This window comes from Hemiscyllium ocellatum, chromosome 32 (assembly GCF_020745735.1).
Source record: "Hemiscyllium ocellatum isolate sHemOce1 chromosome 32, sHemOce1.pat.X.cur, whole genome shotgun sequence".
Lineage (NCBI taxonomy): Eukaryota > Metazoa > Chordata > Chondrichthyes > Orectolobiformes > Hemiscylliidae > Hemiscyllium > Hemiscyllium ocellatum.
Window position 1 is genome coordinate 405,141 of NC_083432.1, and position 26,341 is coordinate 431,481.

The 26,341-nt window shown below is 43.2% G+C and overlaps 1 protein-coding gene across 3 annotated transcripts; it reads left to right on the forward strand.

The window, feature by feature from the left end:
- Positions 1-3,753: 3,753 nt before the first annotated feature.
- Positions 3,754-25,622, forward strand: LOC132830888 (zinc finger protein 239-like). Of its 3 annotated transcripts, XM_060848808.1 has the most exons (3): positions 3,763-3,828; positions 11,949-12,053; positions 23,910-25,622. In XM_060848808.1, the coding sequence occupies exon 3, from the start codon at positions 24,002-24,004 to the stop codon at positions 24,848-24,850; it is 849 nt and encodes a 282-aa protein (XP_060704791.1). In that variant the 5' UTR covers positions 3,763-3,828; positions 11,949-12,053; positions 23,910-24,001; the 3' UTR covers positions 24,851-25,622. The 3 variants fall into 3 exon arrangements, with proteins under 3 accessions (XP_060704794.1, XP_060704791.1, XP_060704792.1); XM_060848811.1 differs by lacking the exon at positions 11,949-12,053 and having other exon boundaries at positions 3,754-3,828; XM_060848809.1 differs by lacking the exon at positions 3,763-3,828 and having other exon boundaries at positions 11,873-12,053.
- The last annotated feature ends 719 nt before the right edge of the window (positions 25,623-26,341 follow it).

The window sequence follows — 26,341 nt, forward strand, 5'->3', positions numbered from 1 at the left end:
GGGCCTGGCCAGGTGGTTGTAGGTTCAGTAGGGGATTATTTTGGGAATAGTAATCACAATTCCATAAGTTTTGGAATACTCATAGACAAAGTTGAGACTGTCCTAAAGAAACTGGGGGGGGGGGGGGGAGGCCAACTATGGCAAAATACAGCAGGAGCTTGGGAATGTGGATTGGGAGCAGCTGTTTGAGGATAAATCCACATTTGATATGTGGGAGGCTTTTAAAGAGAGGTTGATTAGAGTGCAGGATAGACATGTCCCTGTGAAAATGAGAGATAGAAGGAGCAAGATTAGAAAAAATGGATAACAGGTAAAATTGTGAGACAAGCTAACAGGAAAAAGGAAGATGACTGAAAACAGAGAAAGCTTTGGAAGAATATCGGGAAAGTAAGACCAATCTGAAACGAGGAATTATAAGGGCTAAGACGGGTCATGAAATTTCTTTAGCAAACAGGATTAAGGAAAATCCCAAAACCTTTTATTTATAAGGAGCAAGAGGGTAATGAGAGAAAAGGTTGGCCCAAGGATAATCCAGGGTAGCCCATTCCTGATGAAGAGCTTATGCTCAAAACATCAACTCTCCTGCTCCTCAGATTCTGTCTGACTGGCTGTGCTTTTCCAACGCAACACCTTTTGACTCTGATCTCCAGCATCTGCAGTCCTCACTTTCTCCCAAAGGGTTGGCCCACTCAAGGACAAAGGAGGGAAGATAGGCATGGAATCAGAGAAAATGGTTGAGATTCTTAATGAATAGTTTGCATCGGTATTCACCGAGGAGAGGGACATAACGGATGTTGAGGTTAAGGATAGGCGTTTGATTACTCTAGGTCATGGCGGCAGGAGGAGGGAGGAAGTGTTGGGTATTGCGGCACAGTGGTTAGCACTGCTGCCTCACAGCACCAGGGTCCCAGGTTCAATTCCAGGCTTGGGCGACTGTCTGTGTGGAGTTTGCATATTCTCCCCATGTCTCCTGGTCCTCTGGTTTCCTCCCACAGTCCAAAGATGTGCAGGGCAGGTGAATTGGCCATGCTAAATTGCCCATAGTGTTATGTGCATTAATCAGAGGGAAATGGGTGTGGGGGGGGGTTACTCTTCGGAGGGTCGGAGTGGGCTTGTTGGGCCGAATGGCCTGTTTCCACGCTGTGGAGAAGATATTGAGGGATAGGATGTATTTATATTTGGAAGAAAATAGGCTTATTAGTAATAGGCAGCATGGTTTTGCGCAGGGAAAATCATGTCTTACCAATTTAATAGAATTCTTTGAGGAAGTGACAAAGTTGATTGATGAGAGAAGGGTTGTAGATGTTATTAACATGGTCTTCAGTAAGACATTTGATAAGGTTCCCCGTGGCAGGCTGCTGGATAAAGTGAAGTCGCATGAGGTCCAGGGTGTACTAGCTAGATGGATAGAGAACTGGCTGGGTAACAGGAGACGGAGAGTAATAGTAGAAGGAACTTTCTCAAAATGGAGAACGGTGACCAGTGGTATTCCACAGGGGCCACTGTTTGTGATATACATAAATGATCTGGAGCAAGATATAGGTGGTCGGATTAGTAAGTTTTCATACGGCAAACCTCTGTTTCACTTCTGCCTTCCGTCTGTTTCTAATAATGTGAGTGCCTGTCTGTTTAATACTTCTGTTATTTTATAAAATTGTGTCTAGATGAGGTTTCCACTGCATTCCTTTTACCATATGCTATGGATTGAGAAGCTTTATCTTCCCACAATATGTTTCAGTCAGGAATTGTTCTTAATGCAGTCCTTTTCTGTTCTGCTTCTGAGCTTATACTAACCAACAAGTTCTGCATCAAGTTTATTCTCTGTCATTCATTCAGCATGTCCTGAAACATTAACTCTGGAGAAGATGATGTTTGACCTCTCCTGAACTGCTGCAGTCTGTGTGGTGAAGGTGCGCCTGCAATGCTGTTAGGTAAACACTTAGCAAATTATCATGAAGGTCCAAATGAACAACAATTTGTACATTTTCACATTTTTCATGCAATGCAACAACTTGGCATATTACACACTTGTCATAAAGCAATATTTGACACCAGGCACATATTAGGCAAAGTGACCAAAAACTGTGCTGAAGGGATAGGTTTTATGGAGTATTCTGAACAAACAAAGGTATCTTGAAAATCAGGGAGGTTTAGGCAGTAAATTCAAGAGCTTATGGCCTTGGAAGCTAAAAACATGTCAAAGATGAAAAAAGTGGTAGAGTTAAGATCGGAAATCCACGGGAGGTTGGAATTCAGGGACTGCAAATATTTTGAAGGAAAAACCAAAAGAACTGCGGATGCTGGAAATCTGGAACACAAACCTGAATTGCTGGAGAGACTCAGCAGGTCTGGCATTTGTAGAGAGAAAGTAGAACTACCATTTCAAGTTCAGCCACCCATCTTCAGATATATCTCAGGGGGTTGTCAGGCTGGAAGGATATTACCAAGAGAGGGGGATGTGATAGCAAAGTTTCAAAATGAAGATAAGAATTTCAGTATCTTTGTGTTTTGTCACCCAGAAAATGTGTTTACTAATGAGAACCAGGTGAACAGCACTAGGTACATGTAAATACACAGGCAGCAGACTTTTGGATGACCTCAAGTTGACAGGGAGGTGGAATGTGGGGAGTGAAGTCTAGAGATAATAAAGGACTAGATGAGAGTTTCAGCAGCAGATGAACTGAGATATTACCAAGGTTGAAATGTATATGGTCTTTGTGATGATGGGGAATATGTGGTTGGAAGCTCATCTTGGGGCGAAATATTTCATCATGTTTAAGAACAGTCTGGTCTAGCCTCAGCCAGTTATCAGGGAGAGGGATGAAATCAGTGGTGAGAGAGTGGAATTTGGCTCCCAGCCAGGATTGACATATAGCATTGGCTGACTAAATGTGGTCTACACCCCCTTTTCAGGCCAGGGCAGATATGGAGCAGAACTGAGCTATGGACTAACTGTCTGCTGTATTGAGACAAAGTGCAGAGAACTTCATCTATTATCAAGCAAACTACAGTGATAAACTCAGGCAGGTATTTACAGGCGAATGCGGGTTCTGCTGCTTATGTTAATAACTAGAGAATAGAGCAATGAAATGACTTATAATTGCTTTTTTCAGCCTGTCTCGAAGCTCTCTCTCTCTCTCTCGGGCGCTTATCTTCTGATTCTGGTTGGTTTCCATCACAAACCTTTGTTGAAAGTCATTTTTATCCCTGTCCTTTTCTGATTAACCTCCCCCTCTGCCCAGTCACAGTTCATTTGAATAACATTCACCTCATTTAAACCACCTGATGTTCTGCACATTCACCATTATTCTGTTTTCCTCTTAAATATAGCAGCGTATTTATAAATATATTTATTACATTTATTTCACCAACATTACTCGCTGGCAGAGCAGCGTCAAGAGCTACCTTTTAGCGTTCAAGTCTTAAAACCCCAGGATCTCTAACTTGACATCTTTCCGATCTGAGCTGAAAATGTGTTGCTGGTTAAAGCACAGCAGGTTAGGCAGCATCCAAGGAACAGGAAATTCGACGTTTCGGGCCAGAGCCGTATCTGGTTTCGATGTTTTCTTTATCTCCTGGACTGAAAATACAACAAACAACTTTCTCTTCGTAACAACAGGAAACGCTGCGCATGCTCCAACTCCCATGAGGCCCCTGGGTGATTGATGTCAGCGCTGGACCAATAAGAGAACGGGGGCGGAGCTGGAAGACCCGGCGGCGGCTGGTCCTCCAACCATTCAGAGTTAACGAGAGGCGGGAGTAGTGTAAACCAGGTGATCGTCCTCGCGGACAGTGCGGTATCGCTCAGACCAGGGTTTGGTTTATGAGGTAAAGACAGAAAAAAAACAGCAGAAAGTGACAGGGAAATGATGTTAATATGAGCTGAGAAGTTTTACAAACAGTTGGTGCATGTCGGAAAACGCAAACTTGAAACTTCCATGTCCATGTTTGTAGGAAACTTAAATAGGCCTCAGATGGCGATAGGCCCGAGTGACCGCCACCATCTTTATTGGGGGCAATGAATCGCGGGTCACGTGCGGCTGCCAACTTTGTCGGGGGCAAACAGCAGCGGCGCGCATGCGCAGCTTTCACTGGGGAGGGTGATTATGCAGAGCAATTTCAAAACAAGAGAAAATTTGTTTCTTCTGGATATCTTTACAGATTGTGGGGTTATCTCTGCTAACATTGCTCTGATTCATCTCTGTGCTTCCTGATTACCTCTGTCAATATCTAACTTCATCACTTTCAAATGATGGGTATATTTTAGCTCTGTTTAGTATTTTAGTGTTACTTTCACAGACCTTTTGTAAATTACTTTTCCACTGCTGCCCACCCCTGACTATGTGCTGCCCTCTTACCAAATTTTCCACTGTATCTTTTGCAGTCAGGAGTTATTTTTCTAGTGAGAGAGTCCATTTCCCTTCCATCTCTGACCATCAAATTCTACATTTTCATTCCATGTGATTCATTTTGCACTTCCTACAACAGTTAGTTGTTGTACCTATAGCTCAGCAAGCAAACTTATACCCTAAACCTCAACCTGAGCTACAAACCTTGCAATGACAGTTAGTCTGTTTCCTCCTCCACAGATACTAGTGATTGCTGCCAAAGCCCTGTTGCCTGTGGAAAAAAATGATGTTTAACCTTCTTGTATTGTTGCTGTTCATGTGGTGAAGGTGCCCCCACAGTGTGGTTTAGTAAGGAGTTACAGATTATTCATCCAGCAATAGTGAAGAGTTGATGATAAATGTCCAAATCTACGAGCAATTTATATTTTTATCATGTTTATAATTTCACAGAAATATTATTAAGGGACTTTTGACATAACACAATAGATGTAAATATTAAGTCAGATTACCAAAAGCACTACTAAATATTCAACATTCAACAACCAAATATATGAACAAATCAACAGAACACCCATGGACTCACCCATCTCTGGACTCATAGCAGAAGTGGTAATGCAAAGATTAGAACAAACAGTCTTACCGCAAATTCAACCCAAACTCTGGGTCAGATATGTGGATGACACCTTTGTAATCATTAAAAACACAGAAATAGAGAACACACACCGGATCATCAACGCCACACTCACAAGAATCCGATTCACCAGAGAGGAAGAAAAGGACAACCAACTCCCATTCCTAGACGTGATGGTACAGAGAACACTGAACAGTGAATTCACCACAAAGGTATACAGGAAAGCCACACACACAGACCAACTCCTGAACTACGAAAGCAACCACCCCAACGCACACAAAAGAAGTTGCATCAAGACACTATTCAAATGGGCCACAACACACTGCAGTGCACCAGAATTGCAAAAAGAGAAAAAAGAACACCTATACAATGTATTAGCCAAAAATGGATACCTGTGCAATTTCATCAACAGATGCCTAAGGGAAAGACGATGGAACAAGGACATGCCGCAACCCAAAGGACTAGCCACACTACCATACATCAGGAGCATTTCCGAACTGACGGCCAGACTACTGCGACCACTAGGACTCATAACAGCACACAAACCAACAGCCACTCTCAGACAATGACTCACCAGAACGAAGGACCCGATACCCAGCATGAGCCAAACCAATGTAGTGTACAAAATCCTATGCAAGGACTGCACAAAACACTACATAGGACAAACAGGAAGACAGCTAATGATCCGCATCCATGAACACCAACTAGCCACGAAACGACACGACCAGCTATCCTGAGTAGCCACACACGCAGATGACAAGCAACACGAATTCGACTGGGACAACACTACTATTATAGGACAAGCCAAACAGAGAACAGCCAGGGAATTCCTAGAGGCATGGCACTCATCAATAAGCACATTGACCTGGACCCAATATACCGGCCACTGCAGCGGACAGCTGGAACTGACAACCGGAAGCGGCAGATTCAAACCACTATAAATGCCGGAGGAAAGATCACAGAAGCACTTCACAGGAGGCTCCCAAGCACTGAGGATGTCACCTAGACAGGGGACGAAATGTCTGCAACACAAATTCCCAGCTCGGCGAACAGAACCACAACAACGAGCACCTGAGCTACAAATCTTCTCACAAACTTTGAGCACTACTAAATAAGCAGGTTTTCAGGAAAACTTAAAGGAGGAAAGCAAACTTAAGAGGTTTATGGTGGGAATTCCAGACTGTGTTGCCTTGGCAACTGTAGCAACAGCAGCCAATAGTGAATTAATGAAAAAAACACATTGTTGGAGTCTGAAATGAAATGAATTGTTGAGGTCTTAAGGGTTGTGTGGTACAGGGAGATGGGGATAATCACAGCCAGGAATTAAATCAAGAGTGAGTATTTTAAATTGTTGCTTATAATAGGAGCCTTTGTGGGTCAGGGAATACAGGGGTGATGGGTGAGCAAAGTTTGGTTCACGTGGGCAGCAGGATTTTATATATTCTTGTGATTACAGAGTGGGTGAATGTGGGAGGCCGACTGGGAGTGTGCTTGGATAGTTAAGTCTATATGTAACAAAGGAATGGACTTTTTATTTGTTATTTACATAAATGATACGAATGTGAATGTACAAGGCACAATTAGTAACTTTGTGGATGATACAAAATTAGGAGGTATTGTTGATACCGAAGAAGGTTACCAAAAAATTAGAGGAATCAGATGGGGAAGTAGGCTGAGGATTAGCAAATACAATTCAATATAGATAAGTGTGATATGTTGCACTTTGGAAAGTCAAACCAAGATAGGATTTACACAGTAAATGGTAAGGTCCCTAGGAGCACTGTGGAACGGAGGGACCAGGACGACAAGTATATAGTTCTTTGAAAGCAGTGTCACAGGTAGACAGGCTGGTGAAGAATGCATTTAGAATGTTAGCCTTCATTGGTGGAGGCATTGAGTAAAGGAGTTGGGATGTTCTGCTTCAGTTGTAGGAGTCGTTGGTGAGGCCTCACTTGGAGTATTGTGTATAGTTTTAGTCACCCTATTTTTAGGAAATATATAACTAAACCAGAAAGAGTGCAAAGAAGACTTACGAGGATGTTGCCAGGATGAATAGGCCTGAACCATAGGGAGAGGTTGGCCAGGACAGGGGGACTTTATGCCTTGAGATGTAGGAGAATGATGGGTTGACCCTATTGAGGTGTATAAAACCATGAGAGGCCTAGAGTGGATGAATACATATAGTCTTTTTCCCAGGGATGGGAAATTGAAAACTAGAGGGCATAAGTCTAAAGGTGAGAGAGGAAGCATTTAAGAATGACCTGAGAGGCAACTTCTTCATACATGGTGTGCATATGGAATAAGCTGCCAGATAGTGTTTGAGGCAGGTACATTAGCAACATTTTTAAAAAAGAGCATTTGGATAGGTACATGGATGGGAAAGGTTTAGAGGGATATGGACTATAGGGCCTTATTACTGTATGACCCTATTACTCTATGACTGGGCTGTCACCCTCCCCTCAACTCTGGAATTCAACTGTTTGTCAGTTTGTGAATCAAGTCTGTAACATGATCAGGAACTGAGTGGCCCTGGCGGAACCCAAACTGAGCATTGCTGAGCAGGTGCTGCTTGATAGCATTGTTGACGACACCTTTCATCACTTTTCTGATGATACAGATGGAGAGGAAATTAGCCAGGTTATATTTGCCCTGTGTTTTTGTACTGAGCATGCCTGGGTGATGTTCCACATTGTTGGTAGATGCCAATGCTGTAGTGGTACTGAATCAGCTTGGCTTGGTGGGTGGCAAGTTCTGGAGTATGTATCATCAGTATTATTGCCAGAATGTTGGCAGAGCCAATAGCTTTTTCACTATTCATCCATTTCTTGATATTATTTGAAGTGAATCAAATTGGCTGAAACCTCGCAACTGTGATGTTGGGGACCTCTGAAGAAGGCAGAGATGGATCATCCATTTGAAACTTCTGGCTGAAGCTTGCTTCAAATACTATAGTCTTATCTTTTGCATGGATAGGTTGGGCTCCTCCAAGAGTACGTGTGGGGATATTTGGTTTGCTTCCTCCAGCGAGTTGTTTCATTGTCCATCACCATTCATGACTAGCTATGGCAGAACTACAGAATTTAGATCTGATCCATTGGTTGTGGTATAGCTTAGTTCTATCTCACTGCTTATGCTGTTTGGCATGCAGGGAGGTCCTGTTTGGTAGCTTCATCAGGTTAGCACATCATTTTTAAGCCTTGTGCTGCTCATGGCATGCCCTCCTATACTATCCATTGAACAGGGTTGATCCCTTGGCTTGATGGTAATGATTGAGTGCAGGATATGCAAGGCCATGAGATTTCAGATTGTTCCGGAATACAATGCTGCTGCTACAGACCCACAGTACCTCAATAGATGCCCAGTTCTGAGTTCCTGCATCTGTTCGAAATCTGTCCAGTTTAGCACAGTGATAGTGCCACTTAACACAATGACGTGCTCTCAATTTTAAGACAATGCTTTGTCTCCAAAAGGACTGTGCAATGGTTGCTCTTATCAATATTGTCCTGGACGGTAAATTGGTAAGGATGAGGTAAGGTATAGTTTTCCCTCTGGTTGATTGCCTCACCTGTTGCAGACCCAATCCAGCAGCTATGTCCTTTAGGACCTGACCAGCTCCATCAGTAGTACTGCTGCCAAGCTACTCTCGATGGTGGGCATTGAAATCCTGTGCCCAAAGTATATTTGGCATCAATTACACCTTCAGTGCTACCTCCAAGTGTTGTTCAGCATGGAGGAGTACCAATTCATCAGCTGAGGCAGGATGGTATTTGGAAATCAGCCGAAGCTATGAGACTTCCTGGTGTCTGGAGTCAATGCTGAGTACTCCCAGGGTAAATATTCCTGTCTGTACATCACTGTCCATCCTCTGCCTGGTCTGTTCTACTGATAGGATAGGACATATCTAAGGATGGTGATGGTGATCTCCAGTCAGTGTCTGCAAGGTCCGATTTCATGATTATGTCAGGCTGTTGCTAGTCTATGAGACAACTGCCCCAATTTTGGCACTAGATCCCAGATGTTAGAAAGGAAGACTTTGCAGTGTCACGAGGGCTGAATCTGTGGTTATATTTTCTAGTGCGCTAATAGATGTCATGTAGTATATCCAGTTTCATTCCTTTGTTGAGATTTTGCAGTCATTAATACAACTGAGTAATTTGCTGGGCCATTGTGAGTTGCCAGATTTCTTTCCCTGAAGGACAACAGGTATTTTTTCTGCTGTTGACGATGGTTCCACGGCTATCAGTAGTTTCTTAATTCCAGATTATTTTTTAATTGAATTCATATTCCACCATCAGCTGAATTGCGATTCGAACCCCGACTTCTGTTGTACATTTTAATATTCTGGACAAAATTTAAACGCATCAGGTTTGTTTACTCATTTTTAATATCACTAACACAGGTTTTGTTTATTTCCAAAATGCTGTCCATCATCCTGTCTCCTCCATCCTCCCCTCCAATAACAAGAGTGAGGAATAGGTGGAGGTTCTTTGTTAATAAGATTGAGACAATCTGATCAGCAGCCTGGACTGCATCCCTGCTTCCACTCGCCCACCAAGCCAAACTACCTCGCATGGTGCTTCTCATATTAGTCCTAAACTTACGTCTTTCTACGTCTCCTGTCAAGCCTTATCAGAGTTCATCGTAACCCTTTTACCCTATTCTCGGTTAACTACAAACATTCCAATTCTGTTTCTCTTTTCCAATTCTCCTCCTCCTTCTCTTCACTCCCCCATGCCATTCACAGGTATTGTTGTTTGTTCTCTCTCTCTCTCTCTCTTTTCTGGTTATGTCTTTTTCACCTGTTCTGTTAAAACAATATTTGACCTCACCATTTTTGGAAAATCATGCTGCACATCCATTCTCCTTTTTCTTTCTGAATTTGTTGTCCATAAAGGATCTATTCTTGACCCTTCATCTGCATATTGCCAGGACATAACAGTGACCAAAAACACGGTGTCAGGTTTCACATATCCACTGATAATGCTCAGCTCTACCTCACCGTCATCCCTCTGCGTTGCTCCACTGTTACTCAATTATCAAACTGCTAATCACACGTCCATTACTTGATTAGCTGAAATTTCCTCCAGTAAAACATTGCGATGGTTAAACCATTGCTTTCAGTTATTATTACAAATTAGTGTCCTTTGCTGCTGAGTCCCACCCTCCTGCTGGGAACTGCCGAGGCTGAGTGACACTCTTCACAATTGGCTCTTATATCTGACCCCAAGGTGAGCATCTGATGATGCATCTGTTCAATCACAAACATCAGAAATTTCAATCTCTAAAATTTTCCTTTTCTCCATCTCACCTGCTACTGAAACCCTTACCTATGTACGTGTTGCGTTAAACTTGACAATTCTGAAACATGACTCTTGATTCCCTGTCTGAGACTCTCCCACAATGGGAAATCTCCTCTCAGCACTTACATTGTCAAACCTGTCAAGAATCCTGTATGTTTCAATTAGATCATTTCTCATAGAACATAGAACAATACAGCACAGAACAGGCTCTTCGGCCCACGATGTTGTGCCGAAAATTTATCCTAGATTAAGCACCTATCCATGTACCTATCCAATTTCCTCTTAAAGGTCACCAATGATTCTGACTCTGCCACTCCCACAGGCAGCGCATTCCATGCCCCCACCACTCTCTGGGTAAAGAATCTACCCCTGACATCCCCCCTATACTTTCCACCCTTCACCTTAAATTTATGTCCCCTTGTAACACTCTGTTGTACCTGGGGAAAAAGTCTCTGATTGTCTACTCTATCTATTCCCCTGATCATCTTATAAACCTCTATCAAGTCACCCCTCATCCTTCGCCGTTCCAATGAGAAAAGGCCTAGCACTTTCAACCTAACACTCTCATTTTCCAAAATCCTGTGAGTAGATTCTCAACCTGTTTAGCCTTTGTTTAAAAGATAATCCCTCCAGATCAGGGATCATCCTAGTGAATCTTCTCGGGAACGCCTCCAACAAAGTGATATATTTCCTAAAATTAGGGGACCATAACTGCTCACATTACTACCGATGTGGTCTTGAATGTGCCTTGTACAGTTGCACTAAGACATAGACTCCAAATTCTTATACTGCAAGCACCTTGAAATAAAGGACAACATTTCATTACCCTTCCTGGTTACCTTTTGCACCCGTGTGCTAGCTTTTTGTGTTTCTTGCACAATTAGCCCAAAGTCTCCGTGGTGCAGCTTTCTCCAATTTTCACCATTTAAATAGTACTTTGTTCTTTTGTCAACTCCTCCAAACTAAATAACTTCACATTTTCCCATATTATACTCCATTTGCCAACTTGTTGCCCACTTGTAAATATCTCTCTGCAAACTGTTTGTAACCCTCTTAGAACTTGATGTTGCACCTTTTGTATAAGATCATCCTTCATTAGATTAGATTAGATTAGACTTACAGTGTGGAAACAGGCCCTTCGGCCCAACAAGTCCACACCGACCCGCCGAAGCGCAACCCACCCATACCCCTACATTTACCCCTTACCTAACACTACGGGCAATTTAGCTTGGCCAATTCACCTGACCCGCACATCTTTGGACTGTGGGAGGAAACCGGAGCACCCGGAGGAAACCCACGCAGACACGGGGAGAACGTGCAAACTCCACACAGTCAGTCGCCTGAGTCGGGAATTGAACCCGTGTCTACAGGCGCTGTGAGGCAGCAGTGCTAACCACTGTGCCACCGTGCCGCCCACATTCTTTGAAATTAGGAGCGTGGAGCAGCAAGGCCCATATATAATCGCTTAAGATTAGGGTTTAATGTTTGGAATTACTGGGAGGAGCTTGTTGCCTATTGTTCAGAGTGGAAACAACTTGTCCACCAAGTTGTGTTAGCTTTTCACACCCAATCTCTTCTTGATAAGGCAGAGGGACAGCGCAGAAGGAAAGCAAAGGCAGGAAATCCTGCTGTCTGCATCTCACTAACTCTTGGAAAATTCTGTCCCAGGTGTCAATGATCTGCTGATTTGTTCAGTCCCGTGAAGACCCAAGGCAGAAACTCGTAGAAACCCACATAATATTCCCCAGAATTGACTGGTGGCATCCACAAAAGGTAATGTGCGACAGGGAAAATGCATGGTCATCCTCGGTCAGGAGGACAGGATGGTGTGAATTTATACCCTTCATAGAGTTATAGAGATGTACAGCATGGAAACAGACCCTTCGGTACAACCCGTCCATGCCAACCAGATATCCCAACTCAATCTAGTCCCAATTGCCAGCACCTGGCCCATATCCCTCCAAACCCTTCCTATTCATATACCCATCCAAATGCCTCTTAAATCTTGCAATTGTACCAGCCTCCACCACATCCTATGGCAGCTCATTCCATACATGTACCACCCTCTGCATGAAAAAGTTGCCCCTTAGGTCTCTTTTATATCTTTCCTCTCTCACCCTAAACCTATGCCCTCTAGTTCTGGACTCCCCAACCCCAGGGAAAAGCCTTTGTCTATTTATCCTATCCATGCCCCACATAATTTTGTAAACCTCTAGAAGGTCACCCCTCAGCCTCTGATGCTCTCCCTGTAGCTCAGATCCTCCAACCCTGGCAACATCCTTGTAAATCTTTACTGAACCATTTCAAGTTTCACAACACCTTTCTGATAGGAAGGAGACCAGAATTGCATGCAATATTCCAACACCCTTGACTGATAGTGATTGATTTTATGAACTTGTGTTACAGGATATTACAAGTGGACTTGCGAGTGGGAATCTCGAAATAATTGTAACACCAAACTCTGACAGAGTTACTCAATTTATTAAGACCTGGACATTCACGTTGTGTGACAATATTGTGTTTCAGGTCATTCCCACTTGCTTTACCAAATTTCTACCTTTAATCACTTCGTTCTCTCGGTAGATCTTCCCCAAAATCTTCAATATCTGTCTGTAATCCTTTTACGATCAGCTGATGAGTACAAGTTTTATCATCTTAATGTATATCTTTTGTAAACATTATCACAGCTCTGTCACAGTTCCCCTCAATTTCCTTTACAAGGAGAACAATCTCCATTTCTCCAAACCCCTGATTCCCCAATGTCTGTTTGCTTTCTATAAGGTACAAATCAGGATTATGTTGGAACATTCTCTATTTGCCTGAGGCAGTGTAGTCCCCAACAATATTAAAGGAAGTGAACATCCTCCAGGACAAAGCACTGTGTCAGAGTGGTGTCACATCCACCACCTTCAACCTTCCCTCTCTCTACCAACAAGTCACAGTGGCATCACGTATAAAAGTTAAAATCATTGTTGTCCTACCAGACCTCTCTCATTTGGCTGCTTTGTCATTACGGAGAGAGATGACTGGTGGTGGTTTAACCTGAACGTTGATTAGGAGAGTCCACCTATATTTTCGATGTGCACTAGCAGCATCCAAATCACATGAATGAATAATGTAAAAAAAAATCCTAACCATGCAAATAAAATGACTCTTCCTACAAACCATTTTGGTAAATCTCCTCTACACCCTCTCAGGGACCCTGCTATCCCTCACAATGTGTGTTGCTCTGTGGTTTGCACAGACCCAGATGCTCTGCATTGCTGTGTTTGATGTCTTCTGTAACAATTGCACTGAATCTCACTGGCTGTAAGGATTTGCAGCCAGATGCATTTAAGATGTATTTAGTTGCAAGCTGGTGATGGCAAGGCTGTGGACGAAGTGCTGGGAAACGGGATTAGAACAGTTAGGTGGTTGTTTTTAACCAGCACAGACCCAATTGGCCATGGCGCTTTTTATGATTGTAGACCTCTGACACACTTAGGAATATGACAAGCGATATTTGAAATCAGTTGAGAGATGGAGATATTATAATAGATAACACATAATTGGTCAGTGTTTTTGGGAGGAAAGTGAGTTACTGAAATGGAGCAATTTTGGAGGAAATTCTGGAGCTTGAAGCCAAGGAATCCGAAAATGCCACCATCAAGTGGAGAAATTAAAATGGAGTATCCTTATAAGGATGGTATCAGAGGAATGTATGTATTGCAGAGATTTTGGAAGCTGGAGAAGATTACAGAGATAAGGAAAGGTGTGAGGTTGGAGGAGGTCACAGAAATAAGGAGGTTTGTAAGACTGAAGGAGACTTAGATGAGGAGGTTTATGAGGATAGAGACAATTACAGAACGAAGGATGGTTGTAAAGTTTGGAGGAATTTACAGAGATAGGGAGGGTTTTGAGGCTGAAGGAACTTACAGAGACAGTAAGAGTTCTGAGAATCGAGGGTGATTCCTGCGACTGAGAGGGTGGTGAGGACTGAGGGTGATTTTCACCGTAGGGCGGGTAGTGAGGCTGTGGGGAGGGGATTCCCACGATAGGAAGGTTGGTGAGGCTCAAGGGCAGATTATCCACTGTGGTGTACTTAGAGCACGTAGACTTCAGCAGTTAAAGAAGATAGTTCATCACCACTTTCTCCAAGTCAAATAAAGATGGACAATAAATATTAGTCTGGTCAACAAAGACCATATATGAATTAAAGACCCATATATAAATTAAAATATGATGATTTTCTGTTTTGTGCAGAAGCTCCGATAACTCCTTGAAGCTGAATAGGTTAAGCAATGATTTAGTTGAGTTGGACATGTGTTTCCAGGATATTAGTTTGTAGAGACTTAGAGAAATTATTAAGTTTGTGACAGTGTTTGTTAACCACAGAACACAACTTTCAGATAATTGGCAAATAATGCAAGTTGAAAATGTGAAGATTATTTGACTCGAGGTTCTGAAGATCTAGAACAATCTGAACAGCAGCTAGATGCAAATTCTGCAGTTATTCTCAAAAGAGATTTGGAATTTAACTTTTCAAGGAATGATTGGGAGGGCTATGGGCAAATGGCAGGGGAATTGGGGCAGATTTGCAGCATCTCTAGGGTCAGAGTAAAGCCTTTGACAAGATTTCATATGGTAAACCAATTAGTACAGTGAGGTCATGTGGGACTCAGGAAGAGCTTGCCAGTTGGAAACAAAATTGGCATTATGGTAAGAGACAGAGCATGGTAGTGTCAGCCTGTGACCAACTGTTCCTCAGACATTGGTATGGGGGTCCGTAGAATCCCTACAGTGCGGACACAGGCCCTTCGGCACAGCAGTGAGTGGGTCCACTTTTGTTTCTCATTTATGTTAATGATTTAGATGAGAACATGGGAAACAAGGTTACTAAATTTGCAGATAATACTAAAATTGGCAGTATAGTGGATTGTGAAGGTTATCTAAGTTGACAAAGATCTTGATCAATTGGGTCACTGGGCTGAGGAATGACAGATGGAGTTCAATTTAGATAAATGTGAGGTATTTCATTTTTGGTAAAATAAACAAGGGTAAGACTTATATAATTAATGGTTGGTTCCTGGGTGGTGTAAAACAGAGAGAATCCTTTGAAATTTGTGTCACGAGTGGATGGGATGGTTAATAAATTGTTTAGCATACTTGCCTTCGTTGCTGAGACATTTGAGTATAGGAGTTGAGAGGTCACGTTAAGGTTATACACGACATTGGTGAGGCCTCATCTGAAGTATTGTGTTCAGTTCTGGTTGTCCTTTTACAGGGAGGATATTATTAAAATGGAGAGGGTTCAGAAAAGATTTTCAGGGATGTCGGCGGGAAATAGAGGGCATGAGTTATGAAAATAGACTGGAAAGGCTAGGACTTTTTCCACCAGAACATAGGAGGCTGATGAGTGATCCTGTAGAGATTTTTGAAATTATGACGTTCCTCAATTATGTGAATAGCAAGGGTCTTTTCTTTAGGGTGAAGGATTTCAAGACTAGGGGCCATATTTATAAGGTGAGAGGAGAAAGAGTTTTAAAAATAGATATGAGGGGCAACTTTTTTTTTAAAAAGAGTGGTTCATGTGTAGAATGAACTTCCAGAGGGGATGGTGGATACAGGTACAGTTGCAACATTTAAAAGGCACTTCGATAAGTACATGAACAGGGAAGGTTTGGAGGGATATGTGCCAGTTGCAGTAAGTTCTATATTGGAGTAAGGCCAACTTGGATGGTATTAAGCAAGAACTTTCAAAAGTTGATTGAGAGGCAATTCACTGGTAAAGGGATGGTTGGAAAGTGGGAGGTTTTCAAAGATGAGATAAGGAGAGTCCAGAGACAGCGTATTCCTGTTCGTGTGAAGAGCAAGGCTGATATGTGTAGGGAATACTGGATGACTAGAGAAATTGAGGCTCTGGTGAAGAAAAAGAAGGCCAGGTATAGACAGCAGGAATCGAGTCAATCTCTCAAGGAGTATAAGGGCAGTAGGAGTATACTCAAGAGGGAAATCAGGAAGGCAAAAGAGAGACATGAGATACCTTCGTCAAAGGAGGTTAAGGAGAATCCAAAGAGATTCTTCAAATACATTAAGGACTAAAAAGCAGTTAGGAAGATAATAGACCTCTTAAAGATCAATAAGGCTGTCTGTGTGTGGAACTGCAGATGTGTGAGATAGTAAATAAATATTTTGCATCAGTCGAGGATAAGGATATGGATGCTAGGGAAACAAATAGTGATGTCTTGAAAAGTGTCCCTATTACAGAGGAGAATGTGCTGGATGTCTTAAAATGCATAAAGGTGGATATATTCCCAGCACCCGATCAAGTGTATCCATGAAATCCAAGGGAAGATGGGAAATAACTGCTAGAACCCTTGTTGAGGTATTTATATTGTCACTGCCACTGGGTGGCTAATGTGGTGCCATTATTTAAGTAAGGTGGTAAGGAAAAGTGAGGGAACTGTGGTGAGCCTGATGTCAGTGGTGGGGTAAATTGTTGGAGCGAAGTCTGAGGGACAGGATTTACAAGTATTTGAAAAAGTCCAGACTGATTAGGGGTCGTCAGCATGGCTTTGTATGTGGGAAATCCTATCTCACTAAATTGATTGAGTTTTTTTGAAGAAGTGGAGGAGTGCGGAGATTCTACAGAATTATAGAGCTGGTACAGCATACAGGGTTGTGGAGGGCATAAGTCGAGTGATTTGGTAACAAAGATGAGAATTCTAGAAATGACTTAGCATACTGCTGCTGGTATTAGACTGAGTTTTGATAATATTTTTTAAATTCGAAAGAGATGTCAGGCCTTCAAGTGTATTACTCTTGCAAAACTTTAAATAAATTGCTTTTTTAGCAACCCTTCAAAATGTCATTTCAAACTATATTAATTATAAAGCATCTCGTAACATTGTCAACTAGGGATGTTCAGGGTTAACTTCTTTCTAGATTAGTGGTGCTGGAAGAGCACAGCAGTTCAAGCAGCATGAGGAGCAGTAAAATCGACGTTTCGGGCAATATCCCTTCATCAGGAATAAAGGCAGAGGGCCTGAAGCGTGGAGAGATAAGCTAGAGGAGGGTGGGGGTGGGGAGAAAGTAGCATAGAGTACAATAGGTGAGTGGGGGAGGAGATGAAGGTGATAGGTCAGGGAGGAGGGTGGAGTGGATAGGTGGAATCAAATGTGGCTGTGGGAGCGAGTTTGTTTCAGGACATGGTTGAAAAGCTTCAGGGCAGAGAAAATGATCTGGGAGAGGGACTCCCTGAGATTCTTGTAGCGAGAGGAGGAAAACTTCTTCAAGGCAGGCATCCTTGCAAGAGGATTCACAGTTGGGTTAAAAATCTTCTTGTTGAGTTAGTCTATCTAAGAAGGTTGACTGTATTTGAAATTGAACATTGTTCTTCTGAAATTTGTCATGCATTTTAGCTATTAATCTACATTATAATTCTCGGTGCATTTTGAAATAAGTGAATACAGTTCACTTGAGTGGTTTATGAACTGGAGTTAAACAGTTCAAAGTTTGGGAGAAGATTTGTAGCTCGTTGTTGTGGTTCTGTTCGCCAAGCTGGGAGTTTTTGTTACAAACGTTGCGTCCCCTTTCTAGGTGACATCCTCAGTGCTTGGGAGCCTCCTGTGAAGCGCTTCTGTCAAGTTTCCTTCGGCATTTAGTGTGGCTTGTCTCTGCCGCTTCCGGTTGTCAGTTGCTGTCTGCTGCAGTGGCCGGTATTTGGGTCCAGGACGATATGTTTGTTGATAGAGTCAGCGGAGGAGTGCCATGCCTCTAGGAATTCCCTGGCTGTTCTCTGTTTGGCTTGCGCTATAATAGTGGTGTTGTTCCTGTCAAATTCATGTTGTTTGTCGTCTGTTTGTGCGGCTACTAAGGATAGCTGGTTGTGTCGTTTCGTGGCTAGTTGGTGTTCGTGGATGCGGATCGTTAGCTGTCTTCCTGTTTGTCCTATGTAGTGTTTTGTGCAGTCCTTGCATGGGATTTTGTACACAACGTTGGTTTTGCTCATGCTGGGTATCTGGTCCTTTGTCCTGGTGAGTTGTTGTCTGAGTGTGGCTGTGGTTTGTGTGCTGTTATGAGTCCTAGTGGTTACAGTTCGGAAATGCTCCTGATGTATGGTAGTGTGGCTAGTCCTTTGGGTTGCGGCATGTCCTCGTTCCGTTGTCTTTCCCTTCGGCATCTGTTGATGAAATTGCGTGGGTATCTATTTTTGGTGAATACCTTGTTTAGGTGTTCTTCTTCCTCTTTTTGCAGTTCTGGTGTACTGCAGTGTGTTGTGGCCCTTTTGAATAGTGTCCTGATGCAACTTCGTTTGTGTGTGTTGAGGTAGTTGCTTTCATAGTTTAGGACTTGGTCTGTGTGTGTGGCTTTTCTGTGTACCTTCGTCCTAAATTCTCTGTTCGGTGTTCTCTGTACCATCACGTCTAGGAATGGGAGCTGGTTGTCCTTTTCTTCCTCTCTCGTGAATCGGATTCCTGTGAGTGTGGCATTGATGATCTGGTGTGTGTTCTCTATTTCTGTGTTTTTAATGATTACAAAGGTGTCGTCCACATATCTGACCCAGAGTTTGGGTTGTATTTGCGGTAAGACTGTTTGTTCTAACCTTTGCATTACCGCTTCTGCTATGAGTCCAGAGATCGGTGTGCCCATGGGTGTTCCGTTGATTTGTTTATATTGAGGATGTCACCTAGAAAGGGGACGAAACGTTTGCAACAAAAACTCCCAGCTTGGTGAACAGAACCACAACAACGAGCACCCGAGCTACAAATCTTCTACCAAACTTTGAACACCTACGGGCGAGAGACGCTAAGACAAGCCAGGAACAATGGATTGACAGAAGAGACACAACAAACAGTGAGACAAAGTATCGTTCCTATGATAATAAGGAAAAGACAAACACATAACCTCAACACCAAGGAGAGGGAAGCACTAAAATCACTAAGAAACGATAAGAACATAATCATACTCCCAGCAGACAAAGGCAGAATGACGGTCATACTGGACAAAGCAGACTACATCCAAAAGGCACAACAACTACTTGCAGATACTAACACCTACCAAAAGAGGGAGTCTGACCCCATCCCACATCTTACCAAACAACACACTGAGGAATCTACAAAAAAACCAGACAGATAACCAGGTCTGACCTACAAAGAATGAAACCTGAAAGCAACAACACCCCCAGATTCTATGGACTACCAAAAGTACACAAACCAGACATCCCACTCAGACCCATAGTATCACTACCAGGGACACCATCACACAAACTGGCTGAAGAGCTACAGCAGAAACTGAAACACCTGATCAGCGGATCCAGACACTCTATACAGTCAACACAATAATTCTTGGACATCATCAGAAATATACACATAGACAAGGAAGAAACCATGGTCTCATTCGATGTGACGGCACTGTTCACCTCTATCGACAAAACCCTAGCCAGAGAAACAATATCCAACCTGCTGGACATACATAACAGACAACAGGACATTGAACCTATTAACAAAGACGGCATACTTAAACTACTGGACCTGTGCCTCACAACACATTTCACATTCAACAACCAGATATACGAACAAATCAACGGAACACCCATGGGCTCACCGATCTCTGGACTCATAGCAGAAGCAGTAATGCAAAGGTTAGAACAAACAGTCTTATCGCAAATACAACCCAAACTCTGGATCAGATATGTGGACGACACCTTTGTAATCGTTAAAAACACAGAAATAGAGAACACACACCGGATCATCAACGCCACACTCTCAGGAATCCGATTCACGAGAGAGGAAGAAAAGGACAACCAGCTCCCATTCCTAGACGTGATGGTACAGAGAACACCGATGGGAGAATTCAGCACGAAGGTACACAGAAAAGCCACACACACAGACCAAGTCCTGAACTATGAAAGCAACCACCCCAACACACACAAACGAAGTTGCATCAGGACACTATTCAAAAGGGCCACAACACACTGCAGTACACCAGAACTGTAAAAAGAGGAAGAGGAACACCTATACTAGGTATTCACCAAAATTAGATACCCACGCAATTTCATCAACAGATGCCTAAGGGAAAGACAACGGAACGAGGACATGCCGCAACCCAAAGGACTAGCCACACGGCGGCACGGTGGCACAGTGGTTAGCACTGCTGCCTCACAGCGCCTGAGACCCGGGTTCAATTTCCGACTCAGGCGACAGACTGTGTGGAGTTTGCACGTTCTCCCCGTGTCTGCGTGGGTTTCCTCCGGGTGCTCCGGTTTCCTCCCACAGTCACAAAGATGTGCGGGTCAGGTGAATTGGCCATGCTAAATTGCCCGTAGTGTTAGGTAAGGGTTAAATGTAGGGGTATGGGTGGGTTGCGCTTCGGCGGGTCGGTGTGGACTTGTTGGGCTGAAGGGCCTGTTTCCACACTGTAAGTAATCTAATCTAATCTAATCATACATCAGGAGCATTTCCGAACTGACAGCCAGACCGCTGCGACCACTAGGACTCATAACAGCACACAAACCACAGCCACTCTCAGACAACAACTCACCAGGACAAAGGACCCGATACCCAGCATGAGCAAAACCAACGTAATGTACAAAATCCCATGCAAGGACTGCACAAAACACTACATAGGACAAACAGGAAGACAGCTAACAACCTGCATCCAATAACACCAACTAGCCACGAAACGACACGACCAGCTATCCTTAGTAGCCACACACACAGACGACAAACGACATGAATTCGACTGGGACAACACCACTATTATAGTGCAAGCCAAACAGAGAACAGCCAGGGAATTCCTAGAGGCATGGCACTCATCCACTGATTCTATCAACAAACACATTGACCTGGACCCAATATACCGGCCACTGCAACAGACAGCAACTGACAACCGGTAGCGGCAGAGACAAGCCACACTAAATGCCGTAGGAAACTGACAGAAGCACTTCACAGGAGGCTCCCAAACACTGAGGATGTCACCTAGAAAGGGGATGCAACGTTTGTAACAAAAACTCCCAGCTCGGCGAACAGAACCACAACAAGGAGTTAAACAATGGTTCATTTGCCCTCATGTCTCATGTAATTTAGAGTCAAATATTGTTTTTTATAACTAATCCAGTGAAGTGTCTTGAGATGTTGTATTACAGGAGAAAGTGAGGACTGCAGATTCTGGAGATCAGAGCTGAAAATGTGTTGCTGGAAAAGCACAGCAGGTCAGGCAGCATTCAAGGAGCAGGAGAATCGATGTTTCAGGCATAAGCCCTTCTTCAGGAAGGGCTTCCTGAAGAAGGGCTTATGCCCGAAATGTCGATTCCCCTGTTCCTTGGATGCTGCCTGACCTGCTGCGCTTTTCCAGCAACACATTTTCAGATGTTATATAACTGTTTGGGTTGTATACTAATACCGATTGTTATTTCAAGTAGTTAGGATAGTGAAGAAGGCGATTGAAATGCTTTCCTTTATTAATCAGAGAATTAAATACAGGAGTTGGGAGGTCATGTTGCGGCGTACAGGACATTGGTTAGGCCACTGTTGGAATATTGCGTGCAGATCTGATCTTCCTATTGGAAAGATGTTGTGAAACTTGAAAGGGTTCAGAAAAGATATACAAGGATGTTGCCAGGGTTGGAGGATTTGAGCTATAGGGAGAGGTTGAACAGACTGGGACTGGTTTCCCTGGAGCGTCGGAGGCTGAGGGGTGACCTTATAGAAGTTTACAAAATTACGAGGGGCAGGGATAAGATAAATAGAAGAAGGCTTTTCCCTGGGTTCGAGGAGTCCAGAACTAGAGGGCATAGGTTTAGAGTGAGAGGGGAAAGATATAAAAGAGACCTAAAGGGCAACTTTTTCACACAGAGGGTAGTGCGTGTATGGAATGAGCTGCCAGAGGAAGTTGTGGAGACTAGCACAATTGCAACATTTAAAAGGCATTTGGCTGGCTATACAAATAGGAAGGGTTTGGAGGGATATGGGCCGCGTGCTGGCAGGTGGAACTAGATTGGGTTGGGATATCTGGTCGGCATGGATGGGTTGTTTCCATGCTGTACATCTCTATGACTCTAAGTGACAAAGAAGGTTGATGAAGACAGAGTGGTGGACATGTCTATATGGACCTCTGCAAGGCATTCATTGAGGTTCAATATAATAGGCTGCTGAGCTGGCTAGCTATTTGGATACAAAATGGCTTGAAGGTAGGAAACAGGATCATGGTGGAAGGCTTTTTGTTCCAGACTGGAGGCCTGTGAATAGCAGTGTGCCACTTCAATTAGTGCTGCATCCACTGCTTTTTGTTATTTATATTAATGATTTGGAGTGAATATGTGAGGAATGGTTAGTATACTTGCAGGTGACGTCAAATTGGAGGTGTAGTAGATGGTGAAGAAGGTTCTCAGAGTACAATGGGACCTTGATCTGATGGGCTGATGGGCAGAGGAGTGGCAGTTGGAGTTTAATTTAGAAAAATGTGAGGTGTTGCATTTTGGTAATACAAATCAGGCCATACTGAGACACTTGAGGTAAGGTGCTGGGGAGTATTGCCGAACAGTATCTTTGGGGTGCAGATGCACTGTTTCTTGAAGGTGGATTGCAGTTAAACAAGGTAGTGAAGATGATGTTTGGTATGCTTGCCTTTATTGGTTAGTGCATTGAGTACAGGAGTTGGTATGTCGTGTTATGGCTGAATAGGACATTGATTATGCCACTTTTGCAGTCCTGTGTTCAGTTCTGGCCTCCCTGCTATTGGAAAGATGCTGTTAAATTTGACAGAGTTCAGAAAAGGTTTACAAGGATGTTGCAAGAATTTGAGGGTTTGAGCTATGGGAAGAGGCTGAGTAGACTGGGGGTATTATCCTTGGAGCATCAGATTTAAGGGTTGACCTTATAGAAATTTATAAAATCGTGACGGGCATGGATAGAGTGAATAGCCATGGTCTTTTTCTGAGGGTGGGGTAGTCCAGATCTAGAGGGCATAGGTTTAAGTGAGAGGGGGAAAGATTTAAAAGGACTTAAGGAGCAGGCGCTGGTGTGTGTGTACAATAAGCTGTCAGAGGAAATGGTGGAGGCTGGTATATTAACAGGCATCTTGATAGGTACATGATCAAGTAGGGTTTAGAGGAGTAAAGGCCAAATGCTGGTAAATAGGATTAGATTAATTCAGTTTAATTTAGGCTTGGATGAGTTAGATGAAAGGATATATTTCATGCTGTACAACTCTTACTTTGAACATTTTGTTTTCATTTCAGATTTCCACAGTTTTACTTATATACCATTCTTAGCCCTTCAAAGGGATCAAAAGGCATTGGGAGAAAACAGGAACAGGGTTGAGGTGTAGATCTATAAAATGTCCCCCTCCCCAGCTCTCCCATCACTCCCTCTCTCTGTAGTGTTTTTGCAAACAGTGACAGGTTCCCTCCCCTGAAGGATATTTAGAAAGGAGTTTGGTTTTAATGATAATGCAGCAGTTTCCGCAAGTGCCAGCTCCACAAGTGACCAGAGAATTTGTCTCCGTTTCACAACCTGAGTGTGTTCTTCTGCTTTCTCACTCACTGCTTTTGTTTTATGTTTGAAAGGTTCGGTTTGCAGTTAGAGAATTTGAACCGTTCTGCATACAAATCTGACAGTCATTCCGTTTATCACAACCTAATTATTTCAGGACTTTGAAACATTGAAGGAAAGAGCACTGTTCACACTGGGTATAAACACATATTCTCTGTGGGTGCAAGAGTTTGTGAAGATTCAACTGAAATGTCTAAACACCAGCACAGTCACACTGGGGAGAGACTGTGGAAATGTGCAGACTGCGGGAAGGGCTTCCTTTACCCATCCCAGCTGGAAACTCACCAACGGAGTCACACTGGAGAGAAACCATTCACCTGCGCTGATTGTGGGAAGGGATTCACTTCACCATCCAGGCTACTGATACACCAGCGAGTTCACACTGGAGAGAAACCATTCACCTGCTCCGATTGTGGAAAAGCATTCACTCAGTCAACAAATCTGCGAACACACCAGCGAGTGCACACTAGAGAGAGACCATTCATCTGCTCTGATTGTGGGATGGGATTCACTCAGTCATCCAATTTACTTAAACACCGGCGTGTTCACACTGGAGAGAAACCGTTCACTTGTTCTGAATGTGGGAAGGCATTCACTCAGACAACTCACCTGCTGATACACCAGCGAATTCACACTGGAGAGAGACCATTGACCTGTTCCGTGTGTGGGAAAGGCTTTGCTGACTCAAATTCCTTGCTGATACACCAGAGAGTTCACACTGGTGAGAAACCATTTATCTGCTCCGAGTGTGGGAAGGGATTCACTTGCTCATCTAACTTACTGAGACACCAGAGTGTACACAATGGGGAGAGACCATTCACCTGTTCAGAGTGCGGGAAGGGTTTCAATCGGTCATCATACCTGCTGGAGCACCAGCGAGTTCACACTGGAGAGAGACCATTCACCTGTTCCAAGTGTGGGAGGGGTTTCAATCGGTCATCTTACCTGCTGGAGCACCAGCGAGTTCACACTAGAGATATGGACCATTCACTTGCTCGGAGTGTGGGAAAGGATTCACTCAGTCATCCAATCTGTTAACACACTAGCAAATTCACAAAGAATCACAGTTGAAGGATTTTGCTTTCACTCTCACTAATGAATGATCCATGGTTTAGGGCTGTTTGTGTTAATGTTATTAATTAAAGGTCCTGGTATTGTAGATAAAATGTACATAACAGTTGTGTATTTGCAAAGGAGATTTTGGAAATGATCACTGTACATCAGTGTCACTGTACATCAAAGTATTTACACTGAGTAAGACTGTCCATCTGCTCAGTGGAAAGGGATTTCCTGGTTCATCAGGATTGGTTAACCACCAATGAATTTCTCAGTATGGGAAGTTCTCATTTAAAGTGGGTTCCGGTAGCACAATTTGGCTATAACATGGCTGAAGAGTTAGGGAATGGTACTTTTGAGAACGCTTACCTCTGTTCACAATAACGTGATTCCAGCGTGTGTCGTTTCATTCTCTTTGTTCTGCACGTGCCGATGTCAGCTGCCGTCAGAGCATCTGGGAGGTATAATACTATCCATTGAGCAGCTTCACATCAAAAATTAAACTAACAAATGTTCATTGTTGTACCTCTGAGACAAAAATATTCTTGTTTAATTCCTGTATAAGCCCTGTACAGTTCCTGCTGGACTGCATTACTCTCGTACATACCACCCCGAGAAACAGTCAGAAGATAATTGACCACAGTCATCCACATCTGCAACCATAACTTTCCCTGAAGGTGATGATGATAACTCTCTGTCCCTGCATTAACAATATTATTTCAATGTAATGTGTTAAATTTACTTTTGTCAATAAATATGAATCAAATCTTCACTCAGGTTGTACTATACTTTGGCTTTTGGGTGATTTTTTCCAGTGATCAGGAGTGATTTTTCTTTGTTGGTCTGCCCCCAACCCCACTTTTCCCATCGGTCCCATTATTCCTATTAAGTGAGGTTTCACTAGAATGCAACCACGGCGTTATAGGAGAATTACCTGTAACTATAGGGATTGGTTTTTGAAACTACTGTTACCTATATCCAAACCATGTTTATTGAGCTTGTTTATAGTGATCATAGATCATCAGAAAATACCTACAGTTTGGAAACAGGCCATTTGGACCCTCAAGGCCACACCGACCATTTGAAGAGTATCCCACCTAGACCCATGCCCCTACAGTATCCCTGAAACCCTGCACATCCCTGGACACTGTGGGCAATTTAGCATGACCAATCAACCGAGCCTACACGTCTTCAGACTGTGGGAGGAAACCCACACAGACATTGTGTGAAGATTGCACATTCTCCCAGTCACCCAAGGCTGGAATTGAACCCAGGACCCTGGCACTGTGGCAGTAATATTAACCACTATGCAACAATTATGCTTATACACACCACATGTCTAGTTACCTATTTGGGAGAAAAATGATGGAAATAGTTTTCGTTAAAACTATTGTGCGTTAAGTCTTTATCTAAAGCAGACTCATTTATTTTGACGAGCTCCCGTCTTCATATCTCCTCAGTCTTTACTTCCAA